This window comes from Mustela erminea, chromosome 13 (genome assembly GCF_009829155.1).
Source record: "Mustela erminea isolate mMusErm1 chromosome 13, mMusErm1.Pri, whole genome shotgun sequence".
In the NCBI taxonomy this organism is placed as follows: Eukaryota; Metazoa; Chordata; class Mammalia; order Carnivora; family Mustelidae; genus Mustela; species Mustela erminea.
This window is the reverse complement of record NC_045626.1, coordinates 83,064,120-83,077,788: the sequence shown is the minus strand read 5'-3', so window position 1 is coordinate 83,077,788 and position 13,669 is coordinate 83,064,120. Positions and strand designations below refer to the sequence as shown.

At 39.5% G+C, this 13,669-nt stretch overlaps 1 protein-coding gene across 8 annotated transcripts in view; it reads right to left on the bottom strand.

Annotated features, from left to right (window-relative positions):
- Positions 1-13,669, bottom strand: part of HECTD4 (HECT domain E3 ubiquitin protein ligase 4) — a 184,566-nt gene that overhangs the window by 128,749 nt on the left and 42,148 nt on the right. For all 8 annotated transcript variants that reach the window (XM_032310376.1, XM_032310377.1, XM_032310381.1 and 5 more), the window contains exon 2: positions 1,542-2,059. In XM_032310376.1, coding sequence (XP_032166267.1) covers positions 1,542-2,059 — 518 coding nt within the window. The remainder of the gene's footprint in view (positions 1-1,541; positions 2,060-13,669) is intronic.

Here is a 13,669-nt window from a genome sequence, read left to right as displayed (position 1 = left end):
GAGGGAGAGAGAGACTCTTACGCAGACTCCCCACCGAGCACAGAGCCTCACATGGGTCTCAATCTCACAACCATGAGACCACGATCTGAGCCAAAATCAAGAGTTGGATGCCCAAATGACTGAGCCACCCAGGTGCCCCAATACAAAAACGGGACTTTTGTATTAGTAACAAGTTTATTTAGGGTCTAAAATGGTCTTCCACAAATACAAGATACCAATCTAATATAAAGCCTTTCCAGGAAAACTTAATTCAGTGCTACCCACTGTCTCCAGAATTAAGCTCCTGTCAGGATTTCCACAATCAACCAGTCTTCAGGGATCTAAAACTAGGCTAGGACAGTTTGCTTAGGGCAAAGAAACTGACAATTAATCCTGGTGCCATTCTGCCTTAAAAATAGTTTGAGAGTCAACCATTTAAAGGTCAACTTTGAAACCATAAAAATAGGGGAAGAAGTCTTATAACCAAGAACTCTGTAATCTTTCAAGAAGAATTTTTCCACATATTCTTTGCTTAAAAGAAAAAAAAAAAAAAAGGAAAGAACTCTGAAGCGAGGACAGATTAATGACATTAATTAATGACACTAATCTGTCAGACCACGGTCCTAATTGGTCTCTAGACGACTAGCTTAAGGAAAGCAAGGGCAGTGAACCTTTTTCTCACACATACAGGTTACTGGGCAAGAGACTGTAGAGACCTCCTCCTGGAAAAGTAACTCTAACATTTCCTATTGATATCAGATCAACAATTAGATCAATTAGATCCGCTTACACAAAAAGGATGGCACACTATTCAATCTGGACATACACAGGGGCACCAGGGTGGCTCAGTTGGCTAAGCATCTGCCTTCAGCTTGGATCATGGTCTCGGGGTCCTGGGAGCGAGCCCCACATCAGGCTCCCTGCTCAGCGGGGAGCCTGTTTCTCCCTCTCCATCCACTCCCCCTGCTTGTGTGTGCATCTCTCTCTTGTCAGATAAGTAAGATCTTTAAATCTGGACACATACAGAGAGATCTTTCAGTTAAATTAACGGAGGCAAGCATCATGGTCCAGAAATATAATTTGTGACCAAGCCTGCATAACGGAGTCCGGGTAATAATAACTCACTCACTTGCTGAAAAAATTAAAAATGAAAAAATGAAGAAATTAAAAGCTCTACCAATTTTCTGGCCATCCTTCGAGGAGAAATATAGATAAACCATCCTCCACCAACTGCAGGACCTAAAGCACTAATCATCAAGGGGGTGAGGAGATACAGCAAGGACTGGCTCTCCCTTTTAAGCCGCTTCAGCTTTATCACAGGATGGCAGACAACAAACACTTCAACTTGGGCTCCAGCTCAGGGTCCTGGTGCCAAGTTTTGGTGAAAGTATCTTATGCGCCGTCGAGGCTGTGAAATTCAATATTGCCAACGAAGACGGACTACTGGAGGTTAAGACTGCCATCACAGAGGCCCGCCTCTCACTCCACAACCCCCCGCCCTCAACACCCCCCCAGCAGCAGCCGTCACAAGGCTACCAGGTGGTCCATTTGCTGGTCCTTACCTGGCACACGCCAAAGCCACCAGAGCAGCAGCAGCATTTTCTTTCTGCTTATGTGGGATGTGTCGGCCGGTGTCCGAAGTGTCTTCTAGCCAGGAGCACAGCAAAGTTTCAATTCCATTGAGACAGTCAGCAGGCTCCTTGGTCAGGCTCAAAGGCTGGCAGTCGCGAAGGCAGTTCAATAGCACCTCAGCAGTTATGTTACAGAGAGAGGGGTCCGTTCTGCTCTGGGACTGGATAAGGGGGAAGACCAGCAGGAGCCCCATCCGAGATGTGAAGGGAGCTTGCTCGGGTTGCTGCAACAAGCCCTGGCGTTTGAGCAGAGCCAACGTTTCTTCGTCACCCGAACTTTCTCTTTCGTGCTGTTCTTCCAAGGCCAGCTGGCGCTGGGCATTCCACAGTCCTCGCAAGGCATTCAGGCGGTACTCCAGCAGGCGGGCATACGCATTGCTCTGATTCCCACAGACAGAGCGCAAACGTTCGGCTAATTCCGTCGGATTCTTGGTCTCAAACGTTAAAATCTAAAGGGAGGGAACAATAAAGACATTGGTATGTACAGTTTTTCACCATGGCTTTCATCAGTTCCAGCAAATATATCCGATGGCATCTAAAAATAGTCCACATAAGTCATCTTAGTTGGAACCAAATATGAAAATAGGTGTTGTAAAACCCAGGTATTTGCTGGAGACTTTTTTCTGTGGCATTTCTGCTAGTGCCCCGGTTAAAAGTAATATCAGGTGTGCAAACATGAAAACAGTTAAGTATGAAGTCGGAAATTAATTCAAGTAATTTTAGAAAATTGAGGTACAGGTCCTTGTTAAATGCTTTTGAGGTATAATATAAGTCTAATTCCCATTACCAAGTGGACTGTAAGTGAAAAGAACAAAATTTCATCTTCAGAATCGAATATACCTACTCATAAATCATTGATATTGTATTGGTCTTTGATTTTGAAGAACACTCCATTCTTACTACTGTTAATCTATTATCTCAGTTGGTAACATGGTATAGATTAATTTGGTTCATACTGATCAAGGAAGCACTATTTTCTTGCCAAAACATACAATTACCAGGAGGCCTCTAGATTTTCAGCCGCTAGGAGAATAAAACCATTAAATCCTTAATCCTAAGAAAGGAACCAACTATCAAGATAAAGAATTAAAGGGACTTTATGATGCAAAAAGTATATGCATAGAACTAGGTTAAAATGAACAGACCATTGTAAGGAACCAAGGAGGGCACTTTAGGAGCAAGCACATTAAAACTGACTACCAGGCGCCAGGGGTATCTGGTTCTCAGTAGACCAGAAAGTCAGAGTGAGAAGAGGTTTGAAATAAAAGCAAAGAAAATTCTGTCACGTCATTGGCACTGACATTTTGAAAGGTTATAGATCACTTTATTTCTCTCAGAAACCTGCAAAATACTTTTATTACCTCAAACTTTGCCCTTGAAAACAGCCCAATCCAGAACAATGTAAACACAGTAACGGTCTTGCTTAGCTATACATGCAAGTCACTGAACTGAAAAAATGTTCAATTTAAACAACAAATTCTGGGGCACCTGGCTGGCTCAGTCAATAGAGTGGGCGACTTGATCTCAGGGTCATGAGTTCAAGCCCCATGTTGGGTGTGGAGCCTATTTATAAATAAATAATTTCAATTCAGAAAATGTACTTCATTTTTTTTTTAAAAAAGGTCATGTTAAAAAAAAAAAAAAGGTAAGTAATTCGAATTTCAGTGCCACCCTATCAAATCAGAAAAAACTTCCAAATGCCATAAGATTTCAAACAACAACTTAGCAATAAGAAGAAAAGAACCATTGATATACACAACTTCAGTGAATCTCAGCGGCACTGAATTGAGGGAAAACCGCCAATTTCAAAAGGTGCATCTGTAGGATTCCATTTACAGGGCTTTCTGGAAAAAAACAGAATAGAACTATAGTGATACAGAAGAGATCAGTGATGGTCAGAGGTCAGGGGAATAGGCAGGGAAGGACTAATATAACGATAGTATAAAGAAATTTTTTGGAATGAAGAAGCTGTTCTGTATCCTGATTGTGGTGGCGGTGGGATCCTGAATCTATAGGTGTGTTAAATTCATATAACAGTATGAATTTAGGGGGTTTACCCTAAAAAGGGCTATTTAATTGTATGATAATTTCTAAACAAAAAGAAAAAAATTCCAACCAGGCTATATCTGTGTTCAACTAGAGATCAAAGGGTACAGCTATATTGCAGGTCGTATTAAAATTCAGAACAAGGGCCATTTTTAGTTAGTTTTTAATACAACAGGAGCAAACAGTGTTTAATTGTCTTTGACCATCAAGTCATACCGAACTGTATTCTCCTAACTTTTAACTGGATTCAAACACAGATCACCCTTTTATTTTTCACATGGCAGCAGATAAAATAACTCAAGTTCCTTAAAAAAACAAACAAACAAACAAAAACTCACATTTCAAGGGCAACCATTTACCTTGAAGCTGTAATCAATATTCAAGGAAGTTAGACTGCCTTTATTTTCCCCCCTCCTTTTAGGATCTTCCCTCAAAAACCAGCCTCTACCATTAAAATCAATAACTAAAGACTGAGATGATTCTAATGTTGTTAAAAAAAATTAAAAGGCGACTTGGGTGGCTCAGTCGGTTGAGCCTCTGCCTTCTGCTTGGGTCATGATCCCATAGTCCTGGGACGGAGTCCAGTGTGGGCTCTCTGCTCAACGGGGAGGTTGCTTCCCCTCTCCCTTTACCTCTTCCAGCACCCCCTCCCCACCCATGCTCTCTCCCCCTAATAAAATAAAAATTTTTTAAAAAATCACAAAGCTTTGTCTCCTACTTATGAACATCTAAAATGAATTTAAGAGCTTTCCAATATTGGTTTTGTGATTTCCACCCAATACTACTCTTTGATATAAAATACATATGAAACACATACAAGTTCCACACATTTTATTTATGGTACATTGATCATCTACTTTGTTTATATGAAGCAAGTACTAAAAAATTCAATACAGACTTTTATTAGACCCAAGAATCAAAGAACAACTCAGTAACATTAAACCTACCTATTTCCTTTTATTATCAATCTTAAAGATAAGTGGCTCTAAAATGTGGTATTTCATGGTTTGTATAAAGATGTTTATGACAGAATCTAGAGCTAACTCCAAACATTAAGACTAGCTGGAAAAAAACTCTATAATACACTTCTGCACTTTTCTTATGATTCTATTTTTATAAGTACTTCAGCTATATTTTGGCATTCCGAAAAGGATTTTGAAAGGATCTGAGTTATAATTAACCAAATATTATATGATATACACACTTAAGTGACTTATGTTTATTGATTTAGCAGTATCTAAGGCACACTATGCTTTCAGAAATCCATTAGGCTACTCAGCATTCCACTGGAATGGCCCCTCATGAAAACTAAGAACTGTGCGCTACACTGCTGTTTTTCAGAATTCTAAGTTGAAGGTCATGGCCAAAAATCATTTCATAAAGACATCATACCTTTGAGCTTTAGTACATCAGCGATGAAGGATCTATTCTGGTACTTATGAATATTAAATGATTTGTCTCAGATCCTCATATAAAAACCACTGCTCTCAGTAACTGCTTTTAAAGAAGATAAAAAATCCAAAATGTCATTAGGAAAGGAATACTTTTCACTTTAAAAAGGGGGAAAGGTATTTAAGGAGCAGGGAAGATCCCCCATCATCCTTAATCAGAAGCAAGGGTCACTAACTACTTCAGGGATAATGAAGTCACCCAATGAAGGGAATGACTTTCAAAGTAATGTGTTGCCTTAATTTCTTTTTTTTTAAAAGTCCTACATGACACACAAGTTTAATCTAAGACAACAACAATCATTCTGGAAAGTCTAACAGAAGGTAGGCAAAATATTCTTTGCCAGCCAAATTTTGAACAAGACTCCAATATTTGACGTAAGAGTAGTTATAGAGGATCAACTCATTTCAGCCAATTTCTTTCCATTTTCCATGTGGAAAAATACAAGAGCATGTACCTTCCAGCCGTGATGTGAAATGTGAAATGTCAACACGCATTTCAAGTAATCGTCACAGTGAGAAAAAGCAGAGAGGCTTTTGAAGTAGTAGAGAATGTTACAAATAAAGAAACTAACTAAACCAATAATTAATAGAAAAGATTAGGGCATGAACTATTGTATTCCCCCTAAATGTAAATATTAATTTCTAACTATATCACTCTTCAGAAAAGAGATGTAAGTCTCTAAAATTGTCAAGAAATTAAAAGATGTATTAGAGCCTACCTCTGAAATAGAGTAACCCCTTTCTAAGAATTTAACCTAAAAAAATTTTCCAGAAATAAATATACTGAAGTTTCATTATAGTGGAAAAAGCAGACGAAATCTTAACATCCAAAAAAGAAATGTTCGGGGCCCCTGGGTGGCTCAGTCGTTAAGCATCTGCCTTTGGCTCACTCCTGATCCCAGGGTCTGAGAAACAGCCCTGTATCAGGCTTCCTGCTCAGCGGGTAGCCTGTTGGAAGCCTGTTCTCCCTCTCCTACTCCCCCTGACTGTGTTTCCTCTCTTGCTGGGTCTCTCTGTATAAATAAAAAGATAGATAGATAGATAGATAAATAAATAAAACCTTTAAAAAAAAAAAAGGCTATGTTCAGGGGCACGTGGCTGGCTCAGTTGGTACAATATGTGATTCTTGATCTTGGAGCTCTAAATTCAAGCCCCACGTTGGGTGTGAGATTACTTAAATAAAATCTTAAAAATTAAAACAAATAAAAAGGGAAGGGGGGCCTGGGTGTCTCAGTCGGTTAAGTGTCTGCCTTCAGCTCAGGTCCTGACCTCAGGGTCTTGGGATGGAGTCCTGCATCAGGCTCCCTGCTCAGTAGGGAGCCTGCTTCTCCCTCTCCCAGTACCCACAACGCTGTGCTCTCAGTCTCTGTCAAACAAACAATATTTTTAACAAATGAAGAGAAGGGAAGTGTTCAATTAAAACATAGGACAATGGAATATTATGCAATAACTTAAGCAAGTTAAAACCAAAGATAAAGCAGAAAAATTATATATGCCCTATAAGTAGGACTATGTAAAACATACTTGTTCAATTTGAAAGGTCATTAGTATTTGTGGTAATAGAAACATGGATTTTTCTCTATTTAAAACAAACAAACAGGGCGCCTGGGTGGCTCAGTGGGTTAAGCCGCTGCCTTCGGCTCAGGTCATGATCTCAGGGTCCTGGGATCGAGTCCCGCATTGGGCTCTCTGCTCGGCAGGGAGCCTGCTTCCCTCTCTCTCTCTCTCTGCCTGCCTCTCCGTCTACTTGTGATTTCTCTCTGTCAAATAAATAAATAAAATCTTTAAAAAAAAAAAAAAAAAAAAAAAAAAACAAACAAACAGTGATGACAAGTTAAATAGTTCATATTTAAGCGATCATAACTACAGGGGATACTTTTGAAAAGCAAACGCTATCTTTAACTGGTAGTCAAACAAATGGTGACACAGTGGATATATTTAAAATGGGGAGGGGGGACAGCTGACAAAAAATCATCACCATACCACAGGATATGCTGTCCTTAAATCCGCTGACGAGTTCCATCTGTTGCACTTTGGCAGCAAAAAACACAGGGCTGATTAGATTCCTGGTTAGGAGGGAAGACTGAATGGTGGGATGGGGAAGGCCACAGATATTGGGAGCTATGAATGAACAATAAAACCTTTCACTCTCCAAAATGAAAGGATACTTAAAACTCAGGACTGTGCCAGCCTCGCAGCACATACACTGATACTCAGGATCACTCAAGCTCCGACAGATGAATTACATTACTGTGGTCCCCATTATGGTACATTAACCAATTCATTCCATGTACCCGTCAGCATAAAAGGAATTTATACCTGGGTTATTATTTCAAAGCAGATCAACTGGCCAGACTTGCAAACCCAATACAAAATTTTTAAGGAAAGGTTATAGAATACTGAAATCCTCTCAAATGTTAGAGTGCATTTTTTAAACCCTTCTACAAATTTTCCCACTGTTTTTCACATTATGAAGATGGCAATCATGGCCAAATTGAATTGCATATGGCAATTCACAGAATGTAAGATCTCAAGTGAACCAAGTAAATGAATTGTGAGTGCAAGGATGGAATTCTATCTCTAATATGAAAGCCTAATTCAAGAGTGGATCACTTATCAATTAAATTAAACCCTGAAGCTACATATCTGATCCTGGAAATAGGTATTCATTTAAATGCTTTTTTGACATCTCCGATTTTTAAAAAGGATCTTTTACTTGACTGACAGACAACACGATTAAGTGTCACAGTTTAATTCATGAGTTTTAGCCGCTAGCTTGGTACCTCAACTAGAATGGCCTTTGACTGGTTTCCAGAATGTTTGGTTTAGGCTCAGTCCTGTAAAACCTGCTCCAGCACTCAGTGATCTCGCCCACATCTTCACGCACCTGCTATTGATGGCAGGATTGTCAGACTGGTGAGGACTCAGGGCACCTGGGTGGCTGAGTCAGTAGAGCATGTGACTCTGGGTCCTGAGTTCAAGCCCCATGTTGGGCGTAGTTAAACAAAAACTCCTGAGAATTCCCTATCTAAGAAATCACTTTCCCAATTCTTCTTGCATAAAGTTCCACTTGACCTTGCCCTTATCCAGCTTTCATCTTTTGTCATGTCCTCATGACCAGGGTCCTATTTTTCCATCTCCTGGTTTTGTTGCTTAAAAGTTCACCCCATTCAGCCCAACTCCTACCTTTCAAAATTCAGCTCTGCTACTTACTTTTGAAAAATTCTGATTTCCTTACTCTCTCTCTTCTCCTTTCTAAAATTAGCTACTACGTGCTTCCACAGTATCCAGCACATATCTCTATCAGAGGATCCACCACAAACTGTAAGGAAAAATGTGTCTGCTATTTCACAATAGGAATAGATTGATGATTTGTTAGGAGTGAAGGAAAATCTCTCTGAGATGACATTTGTTAACTGCTTACTTCACATACGTAAAGATTACCATGCTGGGATATATTCAAACCCTTAGCATAAATATATTTTAGTAAAAAAACAAAAACCACTGGTTTTTTAAATAGAGAAACGTAACAAAGAAGGAAACCGTGTAACTCTAATACGCGTAACACCACACTACTATGTTGTTTATTCCCAGTCTGTCCCCTCTTTCAACCAAGTACTAAAAGGGGAAAAACCAGAGCTTATTCACTTTTCTAACACCAGAGTTTAGCACAGTGTCTGGCACATAAATATTTGATAAATTAACAAATGAGATGGTACATTAATTCCAAGAATAATTCCCTTAGGATGTACATCTGGTTCCCACTATACATCTGAGTAACCCTCCTTCGGCTGGGCTAATGATAAACCTGCCTTCTGGAGCAACAGAAAATTCTTCCTCTTCCACGTAAGAGCCTTTTAATCAGATGAAGAAAATATGTGTAGTGAAAGAAGGGAACACCAAAATATGAGCTAGAGCCGTTGTTCTCAACCCTGGCTGCACATCTGAACTGTTTTGGGAACTTTTTAAAACAATACTCCTGAGTGGGCCCCCACTCCAGTCAGATTAACTCAGAATATTTAGGGATGAGACCCAGGCTTTTTTCCACTCCACAAGTGAAAGCAATGTGCAGCCAAGATTTCAAACCACTGAGTTAGGGGAACTGGGTTCCAGCTCAGGCGCTGCAAGTAACAATTTCCCCTTAGGTATTTTACTTAAACTCACTTGGTCGGTATTTCTACCTTTGTAAAAATGAAGCCAACACCCCCCTCATTTACACAGCTAAGGTCAAACACATGTTCAGGGAGCTCTCGGAAAAAGCCGAAACTGCTCAACAACCGTTAGGGTTTCCTTATTTTTGACTAGATCACCATCAAGAAAGGGAATTTTTTCATATAACCCTGAAAGAAGGAAATCCTGACTAGGTAAAAGCCAGGAGTGTTGAGGATAGGGTAAAGGAGGCATGGGACTAAACACATGCCTTGTCTGAGGCAACACTGTTTAAAACATGCTAATGCAATCTTAAAATGCATTAGAAGAATTCCACTATCAGGAGCAAGGGAGATAATAATCCCATTTATATTCCGCAATGGTCAAACTCTAACTGGAATATCCCGTTCAGTTCAGAGTACCTCATTTCAAGAAGTCATTAGCAGACTAGTAGGAGTCCAGAAGAGGGTGATTTGACTAATCTGGCAATCATGTCACATGAGGAATGGTTAAGGAACTAGGGATGCGTGGCCTGCAAGGGAGGAGGGGGCAACCTTCATAAAATTAAAGGGCTATCATGTGGAAGAAATCGAGTGTATTGCTCTAGAAGCCACAAAAATAGGAAGTTACAGGGATGGATGGCATAACGAAGAACTTTGATAATAATTCTACACAGTGTAAATCACAACAACTCCTGGATGTGCTTAAAGAAAAAAAAAAAGATTCCTGGGCTCCACTTACAAAGACTGTTTCGAGAAGTCTAAGATGTGCCCTGGAATTTACATTTGAGGCAGATTCTCTGGGTAACTCTGGGTAGTCTCTAAAAATTTTTTAAGAGGTTTATTATAATTCACATACCATGAAATTCATCCACTTAAAGAGCAAAATTCAATGGATTTTAGTACATTCAGAGCTGTGCGGTCATTACCACAATTTTAGAAGGCCTCCATCACCTTCAGAAGAAATTCTGTACCCATTAGAAATCTCTCATTTTGGGGGCGCCTGGGTGGCTCAGGGGGTTAAGCCGCTGCCTTCGGCTCAGGTCATGATCTCAGAGTCCTGGGATCGAGCCCCACGTCGGGCTCTCTGCTCAGCGGGGAGCCTGCTTCCTCCTCTCTCTCTGCCTGCCTCTCTGCCTGCTTGTGATCTCTGTCTGTCAAATAAATAAATAAAATCTTAAAAAATAAATAAATAAATAAATAAAAGAAATCTCTCATTTTGCCCCAGATCTCTTAGCCCTAAGCCATCACTAACCTACTCTACAAAGTTACCTATTCTTCACTTCAAATAGAAATGGAATCCTGCTATCTGTGGTATTTTGTGAATACCCTTTCATGTAGCACTGTTTTCAGGATTTGTCCCCTTCATTCCTGTTCACTGCTAAATGATACTCCATTTTATGGATAGACCACATCTTATTTATCCATTCACTGGCTGATGGGACATTGGAGTTTCCACTTTTTGGCTGTTATGGATAACGCTTCTTTGAACACTGAAGTTTTTGTGCAGACATCAGTATATAACCACAAGGGATTAAAAACCTAACAGTGAAACTGCTGAGTCATATGGTAACTCTGTTCACCCTAGGGAGGAACTGTTGAACTGTTGTCCAAAGTGGCTGTACCATTTTACATTCCCAGCAGCAATATATGACGATTTCTGTTTTCCACATCATTGCAAACACTTGTTATTATCTGTCTTTTGATCAGAGCCATCCAAGTGGGTGTGAAATGGTAACTCATGTGGTTTTGATTTGCATTTCCCTGATGGATAATGGTGTTAAGCATCTTTCATGGGCTTATCTGTCATTCACCTATCTTTGGAAAATTGTACTTTGAGAAACAATGAATTTGCCTTATCAATAAGAACAAGATCTTCAATGAACAGAAACACATTTTTTAAAAAAAGAAAGAAAAGAAAAAAGAAACACAAATACACTTAAACCCACAAGCTTATAATATTATGAGAAAGAAAAACCACCACTGGATGATGTTGGCAAACCAACTCATTTTGAAAAGTGGTTAATACAGGGAAAGATTCCAACATTTATTCTGCCTTTCTCATATGAACTGTACACATAGATAACCAAACAATTAAAGAAGAGTTCCCTTTACAGAAGCATTCCAGCTAATAACAATATGACCAATTATTACCATTTTGCTATCTTGATTTAACAGATCTAGGCATTTAGCTTTAGTAGCTGCAAACATCATAAGAAATCAGCAGATCTTATGGGCCTACTGATAAGAACATACATCCTGCACTGGGACATAATCTTATCCACCCCCTCCAAAAAAATAAATCAAACTTAAATCTGATCAAACCATGGTCCAGAAAAAAGTTTCTTCAAATAAAGTTTGAGGCAGGAGGGGCAAGAAAATAGGAAAAAGTGAAGAAAAAAAAAAAAAAGTCAATCTCAGTGTGTGTCTCTTATTTAGATAGTGATTCAAACAATCTTTAAAAACTTTTAGCAGAATTATAAGACAATTGGAAATGTGAACACCGCCTGCATAATTTAAAGGAATCATTCATTTTTTAAAAGATTTTATCTATTTATTTGACAGAGAGATCACAAATAGGCAGAGAGGGGGAAACAGGCTCCCTGCCGAGCAGAGAGCCCAATGCGGGGCTCAATCCCAGGATCCTAGGATCATGACCTGAGCCGAAGGCAGAGGCTTTAACCCACTGAGCCACCCATGCGCCCTTTAAAGGAATCAATAATTTTTAAAGATATGAAATACTATCGTAGTTATGATTTTTAAAGGAGTCTTATTAATCTTTTAGATACATACTGAAAGGGGCGCCTGGGTGGCTCAGTTGGGTTAAGCTTCTGCCTTCAGCTCAGGTCATGATCTCAGGGTCCTGGGATTGAGCCCCACATCAGTCAGGCTCTCTGCTCAGCAGGGAGCCTGCTTCCCCCTCTCTCTCTGCCTGTCTCTCTGCCTACTTGAGATCTCTGCCTGTCAAATAAATGAAATCTTAAAAAAAATACATACTGAAATATATATGGATAAAGTGATAGGTCATGGAAAGACAGCCCACCCTCATGGACTGCTAGAAGAAATATTGTTAAGATGATTACACTACCAAAGAAATCTACACATTTAATGCAATCCTTATCAAAATACCAACAGCATTTTTCACACAACTAGAACAATTCTAAAATTTGTATGGAATCACACAAGTGCCTAAGTAGCCAAAGCAATCTTGAAAAAGAAAAGCAAAGCTGGAAGATCCCAATTCCAGACTTCAAATTATACTACAAAGCTCTAGTAATCAGAATAGTATGGTACTGGCACAAAAATAGACACAAAGATCAATGGAACAGAAAACCCAGAAACAAATTCACAACTATATAGTCAATTAATCTTTGACAAAGCAGGAAAGAATATCTAAAGGGAAAAAAGACCGTCTCTTCAACAAATGGTATTAGGAAAACTGGACAGCAACATGCAAAAGAAGGAAACTGGACCACTTTCTTATACCATACACAAAAATAAATTCAAAATGGATTAAAGACCTAAATGTGAGACCTGAAACTGTAAAAATCCCAGAAGAGTACACAGGCAGTAAGTTCTCTGACATTAGCTACAACAACTTCTTTCTAGCAATAATAAACTATTGGGACTGCGGGACACATCAAAATAAAAGGCTATTGTACAACAAAGGAAACAACAGAACTGAAAGGCAATCTGTGGGACGCCTGGGTGGCTCAGTGGGTTGAGCCTCGGCCTTCAGCTCAGGTATGATCTCAGAGTCCTGGGATCGAGCCCTGCATCTGGCTCTCTGCTCAGCAGGGAAACTGCTTCCCCCTCTCCCTCTGCCTGCCTCTGCCTACTTGTGATCTCTCTCTGCCAAATAAATAAAATCTTTAAAATAAATAAAAGGCAACCTATGGAATATGAGAAGGTATTTGCAAAGGACATATCCAATAAAGGATTAGTACCCAAAATACATAAACATATATATGAAGAACTTATGAAACTCAATACTCCCCCCAAATAATCAAACTTAAGAATGGGCAGAAGACATGCACAGACATCTCCAAAAACGACATCCAGATGGCCAATAGGCACATGAATGGATGCCTGATATTCATCAGGGAAATGCGTATCCAAACTACAAGGCCACCTCACACCTGTCAGAATGGCTAAAATCAACAAGCCAAGAAAACAGGTGTGAGCAGAGATATGGAGAAAAAGGAACCCTCTGGTACTGTTGGTAGGAATGCAAACTGGTGCAGCCACAGTGGAAAACAGTACAGAGGCTCTTCAAAGAAGTTAAAAGAGAACTACCCTATAATCCAGGAATCACACTACTGCGTTATCTATTCAAAGAATACAAAAATACTAATTCGAAGGGCTACATTACTTGATTGATTGATTGATGCAAACCTGTGTTTACAGCAGCATT